The 15,324-nt window shown below is 42.5% G+C and overlaps 1 protein-coding gene across 6 annotated transcripts in view; it reads right to left on the minus strand.

The window, feature by feature from the left end:
• Positions 1-6,334: 6,334 nt before the first annotated feature.
• SHISA6 (shisa family member 6) overlaps positions 6,335-15,324 on the minus strand; it is a 417,240-nt gene continuing 408,250 nt past the window's right edge. For 5 of the 6 annotated variants that reach the window (XM_053298957.1, XM_053298956.1, XM_053298958.1 and 2 more), the window contains one exon: positions 6,335-13,731. In XM_053298957.1, coding sequence (XP_053154932.1) covers positions 13,178-13,731 — 554 coding nt within the window. In that variant the 3' untranslated portion in view covers positions 6,335-13,177. The remainder of the gene's footprint in view (positions 13,732-15,324) is intronic. The other variant, XM_053298960.1, reaches the window with a different exon arrangement.

The raw sequence follows: 15,324 nt of genomic DNA on the forward strand, positions 1-15,324 counted from the left end.
GAAATGCTACTAAATAATAATGGAACTCACACAAAAACACTTTAGCTAGTCATGGCAGGTTTACTGCGATGCCTGCATTCATTTTAGGACTGCAATTCTTCTTTCCCTTTTTAACTTGTCATCACACACTACTGTGTATATACATATACATACAGCTTGCTAACAACTAGGGAGTCTTTTTTTCTGGCAGGACCCTGTGTCTGTAACAACTGTATAACAAGCAGAAATTCAGCAGATTTTCTGGCAAGCAGATGTAAGGATGGGCAAAGTTGCATCTGCTGAATTACTGATGGTCTCCTGTCAGAGAAAAGTTGGCATTTTTAATCCAGAGATCGGCAGGAGGCATACTGTGATCTCTCTCTCTCTCTCTCTCTCTCTCACACACACAAACACACACACACCTCTGTCTGAATACACAGCAGCACCATAGCAACACCATATCTCCTCTAACATGCTTGTTTCAGACAACTCAAAACCCACCATAGAAATTCTTATTTGAAATGCTGCATATTGAGACACAGTGGACCAAACTACATGAGATGTTAAGTCTTATTAGGATGAGGGGCTTGTTCTTAACTGAGTAAATAACAGCTGTATTGGGACCATGTCAGGAGATAGGTTGACTAATAACCCCCTCCTTCCATGGACTCAATACAGTCTGATTCCCTGCATAAACTGTTTAAGGGTGAAAAGCTCCCATTTGTACCAAACCCTTTGGGTAAGGGTTTCCAAACATTTCTGATGATGTCGGTGGATTATGGAAACTGCTGCTTTGCTAAACTCTGAAGAGTATAGCTCCAGTAGGAAAGCTGTAAATAAAAAGAAGCAAGCAATGCTTGCCTGAAGCAAAAGCCTTGAATAAACAGAAGTACACAAGAGAATCCCTGTGAATGTTAATCCTACAGTCATGTCATCAATATTTCATAACAAGCACTATCCAATACTGTTGAAAGAGCTTCTACAGTGATGGCCAATGTGGGGATTTTGCCGTGGACATTGTCTCTGTTCTTTGTATGGGACATGCTTGTCTATGTTTGAATATGTCTAAGTGGCTTGGGGGTGGAGTCACAGTTTGTTTGTCTGCCCCTCACTTGTATTCAATTCAAACTGAGAGGTTCTCTCTCTCTGTGTAAAGGGACTATTAGTCTGTTTATTGTATTCCACAAAATGAGCATATTTGCTCTTGCAAACTCTCTCTCTCTTTGAATCTTTCCTCCTTCTGGAGTAACAAAGAATGAAGAGAAACAGTGAAAATGGGATTCTGCAAATAAGCATGCCATAGAACACGTATCTTTGACTGTAAGTGATCAGTTATTCTATCATATATAGAAGACAAAAATAAAGCAAGAGAGATGTGGGAAAGATTGAAGGAGATCTTTCAACAAAGAACCACGAATAGTCAAGTTTCTCTTATGCTGTTGTGTAATAAAAGATTCAGAGAGGGAGAAAGTTTGCAAGAGCACACATGCTCATTTTTGGAATGGAAATAATTAAAACTCCAGGAGATAAATATGCCTGAACTAGCAAAGTTTGGACTTGTACTTAATACCTTGCCTAAAATATATTTTTTTACTAATTAAAGAAAAGGTGACTTTGAGTTTTGTGTCAGAATGTTTCCAAGAGTTTAATTTGAAAAAGCAAACAGAAAGGGGGGAATCAGTTAAAATTGAGCCTACGAAGTTACTGATGGTAGGCAATGTTTTATATGTGGAAGCACCTTGCATTTAAGGAATGCATGTCCTAATAAAGAGCAAGGGAATGATTCTCAACAGAGAAAAGTATTTAAGAGAATGTCTGGGTATTTAAGAGAATGTCTTCTTCACCATGATCCCCATCGCCCATTGAGATAATCTGGAGAGGTTCATTTGCAGTTGCAACCAGCTTGACAGGTGGCCACACAAACATGGGCCTTCTCTGTTGCTGCCCCGAGACTCTGGAAATTAGAGCCTCCCAATCTCTGACAAATTTTAAAAGGTACCTAAAGACTTATCTTTTACCCAAAGATTTTTTAATTTGACTGTGGATTTAAATTGTTTTAAGGTTTTTATTTTTGGTGTTTTAACTTGTTTTATTGTTGTTCTAAACTTCCCAGAGAATAAAGTTTGGGGCGGTATACAAAGTTTGGGGCGGTATACAAATTTGATAGATAGATAGATAGATAAAATGGGAATACAACTAAATTCCAGAAAAAAAAGGACTTTCTAACAAACAAAGTTGCCTATGCAAAAGTGAAAGCAACGAAAATAATGCTGAAAATGATGAAAAATTGTGTGCTGCAAAAAGAAATCATCTGCAGGGTTGATGCAAGTCAAAGTAGATCCAAAATAAATTTGGATAGTGGAGCTACTTCAGATTCCTTCAATAATTTGCAAGATTTCTCTGAGATAAGCATGGAATATAAAAGTCCTATATACCTTGCTAATGGGCAAAACATTTTTGCAGAAGGGAAGGGGACAGTTTATCTGAAGTGTAATCTTGGTCCAAATAGAGTTAATGAGTTTGTATTCCAGGGGCATACTATGTTTCAAGTTTGCAAAACAGTTTAATGAGTGTAAAAACAGCCACAAGGCATTGATATAGAGGTTTTTTTCAGAAGGGAACATTGCTTTTTTTTTGTAGGGGTGTGAACAAACTGCTCAGTAGCAAACTGGTCTGCCACAAACTGGGCTGGTTCGATGGTTCAATTGCAATCTGGACTGGCCTCCAGGAGAGGTGGGCTGCTCCACAATCAAACCAAACTAAGCCTGGACCATGGCAGACTGGTTCACTGCCATTTAATAGTTTGAGGGGCTACGCTTGTAGCAAAAGGGAATCCTGGCTTGAAAATGCTTCTAAAGGGTGGGATGGGTGGCCCTGAGAAGGTAGATGTAAGGTGCATACTGGTCTTCAAAACCCCAGTGCTCCCCTCAGCAGCCCGCCCGTGCGGTGTCAGTGCAGTTCCAGTATTGATGCCATGGAGGTCACACAAACAGACTGTACACATCCGTGGAGGCCAGGTCAATTCTGGAACCATACCACCACCACATGGGCAGGCTTCTGGGGTGAGCGTCAGGGTGTCAAGGACGGGTAAGCACCTTACATCTATGTTTATAGGTGCCTCTCACCCCCGCTGCCACCAGCTGCCCTTTAGGATCCGGAGAATCCTCATTGGATTCCCCTTTACAAGCACAGCCCCTTGAACCACCGAACTGGGTGGAGCCAGTTTGAGCCAGTTCAATCGAACCAGTTTGCGGACCAGTTCAAATTTTGTCTGAAATCGAAACGAATGGCAAAAATCAGTCCGTGCACATCCCTATTTATTTTCAGAGGAGGAAAACTTCCAATGAAAGGCATATTGAAAGATGATCAACTATATGAAATAGACTGCAAAAGAGAGCAAGCTAATGTTGCAAGTGAGTGTGCACACAAAGATTGCATGAGTTTATGACATCACAGATTTTGGCATCCAAGCAAGGAATGCATTTCAAAATTATTAAAGGAACAATTGGCAAGAAGCCTACAAGTTAAACTATGCAAATCTGAAGTCAAATGCATTGAATGTGCTAAAGTAAAAAGCATCAAGGGGAACATATTCATCAACCACAGAAAGGCAATCCAATGAGGTTTTGGATTTGATTCACAATGATATTTGTTGGCCCTTTCTGGTAAAGACACCGGAAAAGAATCTCTATTTCCTGACTTTCATAGATGATTTTTCTTGCTATACTTACACTTACCTACTCAAAGAGAAAAGTGAAGTGTTGCTAAAACTTAAAGAATATGTGGCTAGAGTAAGCAACAGATTTGGAAGAAAACCTAAGACTTTGCACACTGATAATGGTGGCGAACATACTGGGAAAGATATTGAGCAATACTTAAAAGAACAAGGAATTAAACACGAGAGAACAATACCTTATGCTCCAGAGCAAAATGGAGCGGCAGAGAGAAAGACCAGAACTGTGATGGAAATGTCTAGAAGTATGCTGCTTGACTCAGGTCTGGAAAACAGATATTGGGGAGAAGCTGTAATAACTGCAACTTATTTGCAGAATAGACTTCCAGCTAAAACTAAAGGAGTAACACCCTTTGAACAGTGGAATGGGACAAAACCTAACTTACATATTAGGATATTTGGATGCAAAGCACATGCATATATTCCTAAAAAACTAAGAAGAAAATTAGATTGCAGAAGTGAAGAAGGAATATTCATAGGTTATGTACTAGCAGAAGCAACAGAATACTTTATCATACCACAGAGACTGTGCAGGGTTGCGTATTTTGATGAGAGGAAAAAATCAAATTCCGATGTGATGTCTGTTTGTGATGTGAAGAGGCTGAACAGCAACCATAACCACAAAATGAGCAAATAATCATAGGCTATGATATAATATACTCAATGGTGAAAGGGAAGTATGTAGTACACCGCTCTGGGCTCCTTGGAGGAAGAGAGGGATATAAATAAATAAATAATAAGATTGAGATGGAACCAGAGAGATCCAATCAAGAAGGGGAGATCGAGATGGAACAAGAAGTGAGGCGCTCAAGCAGAATTAATAAACAGATTCCACCTAAAAGATTGTCATTGGCATCCAAAAAAGAGAAGTGCCAGAACCTACAGATTGGCACAAGATTGAAGGCATGCCAGATTCAGAGACAACATTGCTGCTGTCAGGAAAAGGAAAGATTGCATCACACCATAAAACAAAACAGGGGATTCAGAATTCAATAGGGGAGTTTTGGGATTTTGCCATGGACATTGTTTCAATTCTTTGTGTGGGGCATGCTTGTCTATCGTTGAATGTATCTATGTACTGACTTGGGGTAGAGTAGCAGTTTGTCTGTCTGCTCCTCATTTGTGTTGAATTCGAATACAAATTGATTGGTCCTCCTTCTCTCTGCACAAGAGATTGTTAAGTCTGTTTACTGTTTTCTTAACCTATGTTTAGTTAGTTATAAATATCAAACTCTTGTTTCTCAGTTGGCTTCCTGTTCAATTACTTACAGAGGATAAGTAATTACTCCGTAGCAGCCAACCCTTTTTGGGGAAGTGTGGCACAAGTCAAGTCTAAATGATGAGAGCATGCTACTCTGCTGTGCATGGCCATCATATGCAGCAGCCCCCTGAAGCCCTGGCATTGGTTTGCATCTAATCTTGTGAGCTGGGGAGAGATCTGCAGTGTAGTGCGAGAGGCAGGCAGGAATGTCAGCCTGGCTGTATGCCACAGAACAGGCTCAAGGACTCCTGAACCTGTCCAGCCAAAATGCCCACTGCTGGTGCCATGTGGCTCTCATGTGGCAGATTGGTCACCCATGGCCTACTAGGAATGACAAAAGTGCAATTTCCTTTGCTGATCTTCTGGAATAGATAAGACATTGTTGGGAGAGACATGGACCAGTGGCTCTGACTGAGGTTACAAGGTAACCTCAGCATTGACCTACGATACCAAAGTCAGTGCAGTAGTATATCAAGCTACGAAGTCAGAGTACAATGAGATCTATGAATGTGACATTGAGTGTCTTTTGAGAGTAAGGGACTGATTATTGAAGAACCTTAGCCATAAAATAAGTGGGGTAGATGCCTGCAGGCTTGTCTTATACCTTGGCTTCTCTTTGGAACATATGAAGCTACTTTATCCTGAGTCAAACCCTTAGCCCATCTAGCTCTGTGTTGTCTACACTGCCTGGGAGTGATTCTCCAGGGTTTCATACAGAGATCTTTTCCCACTCTACCTAGAGTGGCCAGGGACTGAAGTCAGGACCTTCTGCATGCAAAATATGCACTGTACCACTGAGCATTTGCCCACTTTTTTCTATAATAGCAGGCAGCAATGCCCCCTGAAGGTTTTACTTCCTTGAATAGCCTTTCAGGGATGGTAATGTGGGATCATAATTCCTTGTGGAATGTTGTGCAGACTGGGAAGGAAGTAGAACCTTTGCGGGAAATTTTGTGAGTTCTCTGATGTAGACCACCCCTGAACTGCAACAACAGAAATGTTTGCCTGTGTGTTGCTACTGAGTTTGCTGAAAGGTTGTTGTGCATGCATTATCAATCTTGCCTTTGCATCCCTGCCTCCCCCCACAATAAAGAAATCAAAGCTTCTAGATGCAATACAGCAACTTAATGCAAATTTGACCAAGCAAGTAAAAAAAGAACACTCTTAAATTCAAAGCATTTATTTAATAGTTCCTCTTCAAACACATACACACGTCTGTCTGTCTGTCTATATCTATCTTAGTCTCTGCTTACAGCTCAGCTCAACTTAGGCCCCTCCAGCTGTTTTGGGACTATAACTCCCATAGTTCCCAGCCACAGTGGCCAATAGCCAGGTATTATGGGAGTTATAGGCCAATATCTGCAGGAAGGCCAACGCTGAGCAGCCCTGGCTTACAGAGTTTGGAAAGGCAGCCAAAAAAGATGGCCTCTGAGTTTCTCCAATGTGTATAAAAAAAGAAACAGAGGTGTTTTTTTCTGTTGAAATTGCTTTATTTCTGAATCCATAAATATTTGTTACTGACAAAAGTGGAAAAAATCCTTAAGACTCTAAATTTTTACTAAACTGGTAATAGTTTTTGTTTACAGTACCTACAGAATGTGCTTTTACAGGTAAGTATAACAACAAGGATAATACGGAGAAAAACAAGTCACATACTGCTTGCTGCCTTGAAGCTTAATGCGTAACCAAGAGTCTGTGCAAAGATACAGATACAAATGTACTTTCTCATCAGAACTACTGGAGAATAAACATGGATTCCATACACTGGGCTAAAGCACAAAGAGGGTCGGACATTCAACCTTCCCCTCAGGAAACTGTATCCCCAAACAAAGCTGGTTACAGTAAGTATTGGCTTCCTTGGAGGCTAGAAACTCTTGCTCAAGAATTCCTTGTCAGCTTGTGGGATGAAGGCTTGGAGAAGCAGTTGCAAAGCATGTGGTTAGAGCAACACAGTATGGCGCGATCCTCGCTGTTTGCGCCCACGGTGAGAATGCCCACAGATCATGAAGGGTCACAAGAGACACCAAATGCCATTTTGCTAACTAATGAGATTATGGATCTTTATCCCCCTCCCACCCCCCAGATTTACATAAATATCATTAGAACAGAATTTATCTGTCTCCCTTCATCCCCACATGCCTTCAGCAGATGAAACAGAGGTTTTAATGTATTGTATCTGCTGCCTCTACAACTCAGTGAAGACACCTCGGATATCAGGCTCAATCGTCTGTTATTTTGCAACGAACATACAACACACAGGTGGTTGTAATGTGAGACCCAACCTCATCCAGAATTATTGCTAAGGCTTTTCAGGGAAAATACCTAATCTAGCTTTTCAGCATTTCCTGAAATTTTAGCCCCTATGAAATATGAACACAGGAAACTGATATGAATCAAAGAACCTTCAGTGGAGGTCTGAGCTTGTCTGCTAAGGAAATTCAGAACAGCTAATCAGTCATATGGTAGAATTTTTTTTTTAAAAAAATCTTAACTTCATGAAGGCTACTCAGTGTCCAAAAGAGTGGTTCCTGTGAGAAGGTAACTCCCATATAGGCAGAGAGAATCAGAATAATGGATTCAGGTGGTTGTTTTGAATCAATAATGCTGATTATTCACTGACCCATAATGCTTTGCATGCTACTTCCAGCCCCTTTCTAGTCACCTCACTGTAGTGAACCCTCCACTCAACTCTGGTTCCCAAAGATAATACATTGATTGCACATCCTTGCCACTTATCATCTCAAGATGAGCCATGGCTGGAAGCTTATCACCACGGGGCTTTTTTTCTTTGCTTTTGGTTCACTTGATTTAAACCATGTGATCATGAAAATAAATGAGAAAGCAAAGTAAGTTAAGGGGTTCATAGTTCTCTAGACAAGTGATTCCATCCAGGAGCCCAAAGATTCTGGTTGCCCCCCTCCCCCGTAACCTGCAAGGACATAATTTCCATTTACACATTCCCAGCCCCTCAAAGCAAACATTTGGAATGATTTGGCTATTCTGCGGTAGCTCTCTTTGCTACAATGAATGCTCTGTGTAGGCAGTGGGATATGTAGGTCCACGAGTGGGAGCTGCACTTGGCACGTGTTGCCTGGAGGTGCTGGGAAGCAGAGTTGGTGTCCACAGTTACATCTGAGAAGGGAAAGCATAGCTTTTGCCCTTGAAACTGCCCCCCCCACCCCCACGAACCTGTGCAGTTTGAGAGTTGAACATCAGAGAACACATGGTGTGGGGGCGGGGGGAGAGAAAGATTAACCCTGTTCAATAAAACACAGACTGCAGCTTTTAGGATATAACATTTCCTGTAGACATGGATGGTGCACATGGTTTTTTCTTTTTCTGAGAGCTGTTTCCTATCTGTTTGTTGTGAAAAACTGTATCATGTAGGACTTTAGTTTGAATGTGTTTTTCTCTCTTTCTGTTTTCATGCTGATAAATACTTGAACAGAACCCAGCAGAAGGTAATGCTGTTTGGGCTATGCAGAGCTGCCTACTCACTTGTAGGATATGCTATAAAAACAGGTGGAATCAATCAAAGCTGCTGTCTTAGGGCCTCTTCACACATATAGGCTTTCACATGTATACCTAAGACATGGCAAGGGTCTACTTCACAATGCAATGTGTGAATGCAATAAACATACAGTATGCCATGCAGGTAGAGTTACCAAAAAAAAGACATGTGGGCACCTGTAGTGGGGCATCCTGGCTTCCTGTCCTCCCCTGCTGCCTCACCTGCCTGCTACTTCCTGGGTTGGTAGCAGCATGCAAGGACTGCCTCCTCTGTACTCCTCCTCAGTACGGTGTATTTGAAAAGGAGGTTGAGATGGAGCAGAAGAGGCAATGTGGAGGAGAGGGAAGTGGTAAACTAGAGTGTCTCTCCCAAGACACTCTACCCACCACTTTCCTCCACAGACGTGGTGAGGATAGGGCATGTAGGTGCGACTAAGGCAGCAACTACTCCCCCCCCGCTGCCCCTGACAATCTGCCATCTGACGTGACTGCCTCTGTGTGCCTCATTATGAAGCTGGCCATGCTTACCAGTATTGTCAGGTTCTCACCCTGTTGAGTGTACGATTATGTAGGGAGGAGCTGTGCATGTAGCCAGAAGTGTCTTTGTGGTTTCTACTTCCGCCACTTGCACAGGGGAATAGGCAAGCTCACTTTTCAATTTAAAGTGGACTTGCCTGTTCAAATAGCTGCAGTACAAGCACCTCCCAAACCTGCGGCTGCATGTATGGAGCTTTGTAGAATTACAGCACAAGCCTCCTCCTCCTCCTCCTCCCCACTATCCATGCACTGTTGAGGAAACCCTCTAGTGGAGCATTATTTGGAAACCTGTAGATTTAGAAGTATCTAATAACACATCAAGGAACTCTGTTCTGCTTGGAATATGGACATTTTCTGTTGTTCTCCTGAGTAAAAGCTGAGGAGATGGCTTTTGAAAGGCAGATGAATTCAAGGAAGTAATGAAACCTGCGGATGTGGAGTTCGCGAGAGAACAATGTTTATGTCATCAGAGAAAAGGGAGAAGATGTGTATTATTTACTTGGATTTCCCCACCAAGCTAAAATCTCTGATATCATATCCACCTTGCACTTTCTATGTCACAGATTGAAATTGGCCCACTGTAGCACTGGAGAATGTTAGGGATGTCAAACCCCCCTGCCTATCTATGATGACTGAGCAATCCTTAGTTTAGAATTCATACCCCCTGCAAATGCTGCTCTTTCTGTCTGTTGGTTTCTGAGCTCATAGCTGCAATTCTGAAGCCTATGGCTGATGATTGACTTCCTTGCTGGATGTTCCATCAAAATGATAAAAGTTAGTCATTACATCAGTCACATATTTAACTGGGTACTGATTTCCCCCCAATTTCAACCACTGTTGTTGGAAGGAAACATCTGAAATAGTATTTAAAGAATAAAATGAAATAAACAGTACTGTTGTCAACTGCTCTTAGGGTTAGGATGTAAGACCGAGGTAATGGACAACATTTCCTCTAAACCTACTCCACTGCAACTTCATTTAGCCAAGAAGTAAAAGAGCTGGAATTACCAACCCTTGAAGGACACTCTGCCTGGCTGCACTGCTCACAAGATATGTGCTCCCTGTCTCAGCAGTGTGCAAGCAATCGGAAACTTCACTTGGGGCTAGAGATTAGGATGCCCTGCATCTCACTGCAAATGGATTGGAGACTAGAATTCCAGCTGAGCACCAAGCTTCAGCCAACTTCATACCAGAGCAGAGCTCTAAATGCTAATAAAGACAAAGTAAACAGGGCTGCTTGCTTCATCTATTCACCTAGAGCAACAATCAGAACACCTCAAGCCATCATGTTCAAGTGTCCGCCAAATCCCAGGCAGATGGGACATCAGGAATTTCACTGGGGGTACCACTGCAGCTCTGTATTGTAAGGAGGGTTTGTACTGAAGGCTGTCCTGGTGATTTCTGTAGGGCACACTAGCTGCTGAAAGATTGAGGATCTCTTCATCTGTTACACAGGCAGCATAGTTCCCACTGAAAACTGCCTCTGCAAGGGTGAAAGCTGTGCTACAGTCAAAATGTCCCAGCAACTGTGTGGATCCCCTGCGACACACAAGCAGTTTCTGGCAGCAACTATGGTGTTTGTGAAACATATGAAGAAGGCCCAGCAGACAGGAGCAGAGTCCACTACTGCTTTGCAGATTATTGTGTAACTACAGAAGGTCAGGAGAAGGTCTGAAAATGGACCACATAATATTGGCATCTATACATTCTCTCAAACAGATTTGTAGTGACCTCGGGAAACACCTAAGAAAACAGCCCAGACCCCCTCAGCACTATCATATGTGTCCCTGTGCTGCAATGCTAAAAAAAAATATCCCTTTGCTCATTGCATCAGTGAGTCAAGGGCTTGCATCACCTCTCTGATATGTCACCCATGTAATGAATGACTGTCTCTTGGTTTACATTATGGAAAATGGAAACGACACATCCTGTACAGATGGCATCAAGAGGGCACAGGGTCCTTATCCTTCTGGGGAGGAACCATGGTAGTACTGCCCTTGCAGGTAAAATGCTTTTATTGACCATCTTATTGGGCACCAGAGATTTGAAGACAACTACACTGAAGATAAGGAAATGGCACATATTATAGAGTGCTCAGAAAAGACTGCCTCTCCCTCACCTTGTTGTGGCCTTACCTGTGAGCATTACAATTGTTGTTAACTAGTTCAAAGCTTATGTCTGTGGCTTGAGAGCAGCAGGACATGAACAGTAACTAGATAAGGCCATTACAGCTTCTGTTCCTTCCCAGCCCAGTTTCTGTTAAGTAAAGCACAGTATTTGTTATGGCTCCACTAGCAGTCTGCAAACATTTAACATGCCAGAAAAAAAGCAGACCTGTGGCTGTTTTTTTTTCTTTTCCCCCTGGTTCTATAAATGAAGTCATGGTACTAACCAACCAACCAACCCCCCCCCCAAAAAACCCCACCAAAAAACCACGGTATCCTCCTTCATGCAGGTGCCTCTCTGAAAAATGCAGAGAGAATATAAGTCCACCGTGCAAAACCACCTGCAGAGAACTCTGATGAAGGGGAATTCCAGGAAAACCAAGAGTTCTTGATCAAATGCACATGTTTAGACCATTAAGCAATGTGGGTGCTTAATTCCACAAGAGTTCCAGATGCCATTGTACAGAATTGGCATGAGCATTTGTAACATGGGCGGGGGTGGGGGAGCAAGTACTTAATGGAACATTCCACAAACCCCATACAGGCCTGGTCACCACATTCAATCATTGAATCAGAGCTCAGGACCAGGCAAGGAAATGGGGTGTGTCTATGTACAGGACATGTTAATTAGAATTAACATGTCCCCAATATGCAAAATCCAACCAATGCTGGACCTACAAACGTTTGTTTGAAAGGTTTTACAGACACTCAGTGTCTAATTACCACTGCACAATAGGTGTACAATGTGCCTAACTGGTATATGAGATGCTCAAGCATCTGCTGGATGGGATTAAGATGCAGCAAGACTGGGACTCCAAAAAATGTTGTTGGGCCACTTGCCGGGATGAAAGCAACAACAAAAGTTTGAAAGAGGAATCTTTCTAAAAGAATGCTGCACAATGGCCAGTCCTCCTTAGGAGTGGCCAATGTTGTAATCAAGCAAGAAACCAAGTATAGACTGTGCTAATGACGAGCTCTTCAGAACATGATCATTAGGTTACAGCTACTCTACATCTCTCATGCCTTGCTGTCTCTTTCATAGGCACCATCTAGAACACAAAATGGAGGCCATTCCTGTGTTTAAAAATGGGTGAGATTTTGGTGCCTCTTGATACTGAGAAGCAATTTTGTCTCTTGTCTTTTATTATTATAATTAATTAATTAATATTATTATTATTATGTACATACTGGGAATTTACAGATGTAAAGATGGATGGAAGAAGGGGTGGGGGTGGCGAACCCTTAGTGGCAGAATTGTGCTTATAAACAAATCCATCTCACTCCTCCTTCCATCTAGAGGGCTGGTATTCTATAGGCACTGGAGTAGTTCTGTTTCACAGTTACATGTAAAACCATGTGGCTTCCAAACTATGGCAACCAAAGTCACTAAATCTATTAGCTAGGTAATAGTGTTTACCAATGGAATTTCTCCAAGGACCAGAAAGACCCATGACTACTTGAAAATGGGTTACCACCTTCTAATGTACAGGATGGATCTTAGCTGGGACTGCCCTCAGCCAAGACTATTGTCAAGGAGTAATGGTAAAATTCAACACCTGGCAAGCACTGGGAACATAATAGGATCCCACTGTGCCAGACCAGAACACTTGTCAACTTGGCTATATTATACCAACTGTGTGTGAGGTTCTTCTCTGTTTGTTGTGATGGGTGTAGCAGTCCTACCTTGGTAAACAAGGGAGAGTAGCTGCAGATAAGTCCTTGAAAAGAGCCATCATCTGGTATGGCTTTCTTTGACAGAAACTGAGCTTGTCAGGCAATCTTACCTGTATCTCTCCCTGTTCAGGTTTTGTTTTTTCCTTCTTGTGTCAATAACATGGAGATGAGTTTTCAAAACAACACAGACAGGACTGTCGGCAGAGTCTGTCTTTTCAGACATTGAATTAGAGGTTATCTTGGCCATAAGGCCACTGCAGTGTAGGGCACTGAGGCCACCCCAGTCCATATGGTTTATCTACAATGCACAGTGTCTGATCAAACAGTCACCTCTGTCTTGCTGGCTGTGCGATAATGGTGATGGTATCCTGGGATATAATGTAGCTGCTCCACTGTGTTGTGCCGCCGGGAGGCGAATGCCTGGCGCTTGGCAGAAGATTGGTTCATACTCAAAGTGTTGTACAAGTTATTTGAGGCACTGGGATGGGAGTGCATCTTAGTCATCCGGTAACGATCTAAGACAGGTGTAGAAACAAAGACATCGGAGTGTGACAAAGCCCGTGACATTGATTGATCTCCAAAACCCGAGTGCTCTGGAGATAGCAGTGGGTCTTGGGAATGGAGGCGCTCAGTGGACAGCAGCTGTTCATCAGAAAGGATCCTCTCGTAAGACATGCTGAATTCCTCTGGCATGACCCTCTCTGGGGACAGCACCCGATCCTGGGACATGGCTCTCATCACACGGCGTGGCCGCTCCCTTTGGGTGGTCTGTTTCTGGGAAAGCTGGATGACATTGAGAGGGAGGGTCCCTCTTGCTGCTAAGTCTGGAAGGTGCCTCTTTCTTGAGTAATATTCTTCAGCGTCCTTGTCAGCTGCATGAAGAAAGGAAATAGAAAATAAAATGGAAGGACTGCAATACAAGGGTGAAAGCAGAGAACATACCTCTTCTGTGATACTGTCAATGTACAGTGCAGACAGTAGCTCCTTTATAGAAAGCAAGCTAGGGGGTTGTCATTGCTGGTAACCAGTTTCTCACCTTGAGGAATATACCACCCCGTGTGAATAAATGTCATATGGCTGACATAATGCACAGCCATATGGATCCACTACACAACACACTGAGTCTGCTGTGGACTCATAAGGCAGCCCCTATGCTGTAGGGAATGTGCAGTTGTGCAAGCAGCACTGCCACAGTTCCTCCCATTCATGGGGGAAACTGCAGTAGTGCTGCTTGAGGAGCCACCCATTCTCTATAGCATCAGGTCTGCCTTACAAGTCTGCAGCATACTCAGTGTGGTGCTCAGTAGATCCATACTGCTGCACATCATGTCAGACACTAAGTGCATCTTGTCACAATGAATTGTGGTATAATAGAGAGAGGTGGCTGTCTGTATACTTATATCTGATTAATTTCCATGTATCATTGTTTACTACAAAACAATTTAAAGAATAATAGAACAGAAAGCAGAAGAAGAGCATAGCAACCCCTTTGAAAAACTTAATGCACACACTTTTATTTCAATCTCAGTAGTGACTGAACCCTCCAAGCATGCTATGTTGACCTGCTGAACTATGAAGTAATGCGATCTTTTTGAGGATTACAGAGTGTCACCTCTTAACTTAAAATATGTTTGGGTTAAGGGTTTGTTCCTTTACTGCTTATATAATATCTGGGAAACAAACCTAATTTTGTTACAAACTAGGCCTGTAGCCAAAGATTAAGTTCACATCAATGTGCAGAATTCAGCCGCCTGCCTCCCTAACGCTTCTTGGCTGAAAATGTAGTTCTGGCACCCAAGTGAAGAAGCACTTATTGCTAGGACATCACTCCAGGCACCACAGTCATTGGATTCCACAGTAATTGTATCATTCAGTAATTGTAGTCATCCACTGTTGCAATTGAGAGAAGGAAAAGCTGGTTTCCTAGCTGAAGGATTCCCAAAATACATAGACACATTGAAAAATGTATGACTTTTAAAAAATGTATTTTGAAAAACAAGCTAATCCAGCTATAGCTCATAGTCCAGTTATAGTCCAGTTTTAATTCCATACTGTCTCCAATGTTTCTAACATCTATATGAAACCACTGGGAGAGATTATCCGGAGAGTTGGTGCAGGCTGTTATCAGTATGCTGATGACACCCAAATCTATTTCTCCAGGTCAACATCAGAAGAAGAAGGCATAACCTCCCTAAATGCCTGCCTGGAGGCAGTGATGGGCTGGATGAGGGATAACGAATTGAGACTAAACCCAAATAAAATGGAGGTACTTATTGTGTAGGGTCGGAACTTGGGAAATAATTTTGATTTACCAGTTCTGGATAGAGTCACACTTCCCCAGAAGGAACAGGTACACAGTTTGGGAGTGATTCTACCTCTTCCTGGTATCTCAGGTTGAGGCAGTGGCCAGTGCCACACTGTGGTGTCCTAAAATTAACTAAATAGTCACCTCCAAACTGAGACTG

The sequence above is a fragment of the Hemicordylus capensis genome, chromosome 2 (assembly GCF_027244095.1).
Source record: "Hemicordylus capensis ecotype Gifberg chromosome 2, rHemCap1.1.pri, whole genome shotgun sequence".
Lineage (NCBI taxonomy): Eukaryota > Metazoa > Chordata > Lepidosauria > Squamata > Cordylidae > Hemicordylus > Hemicordylus capensis.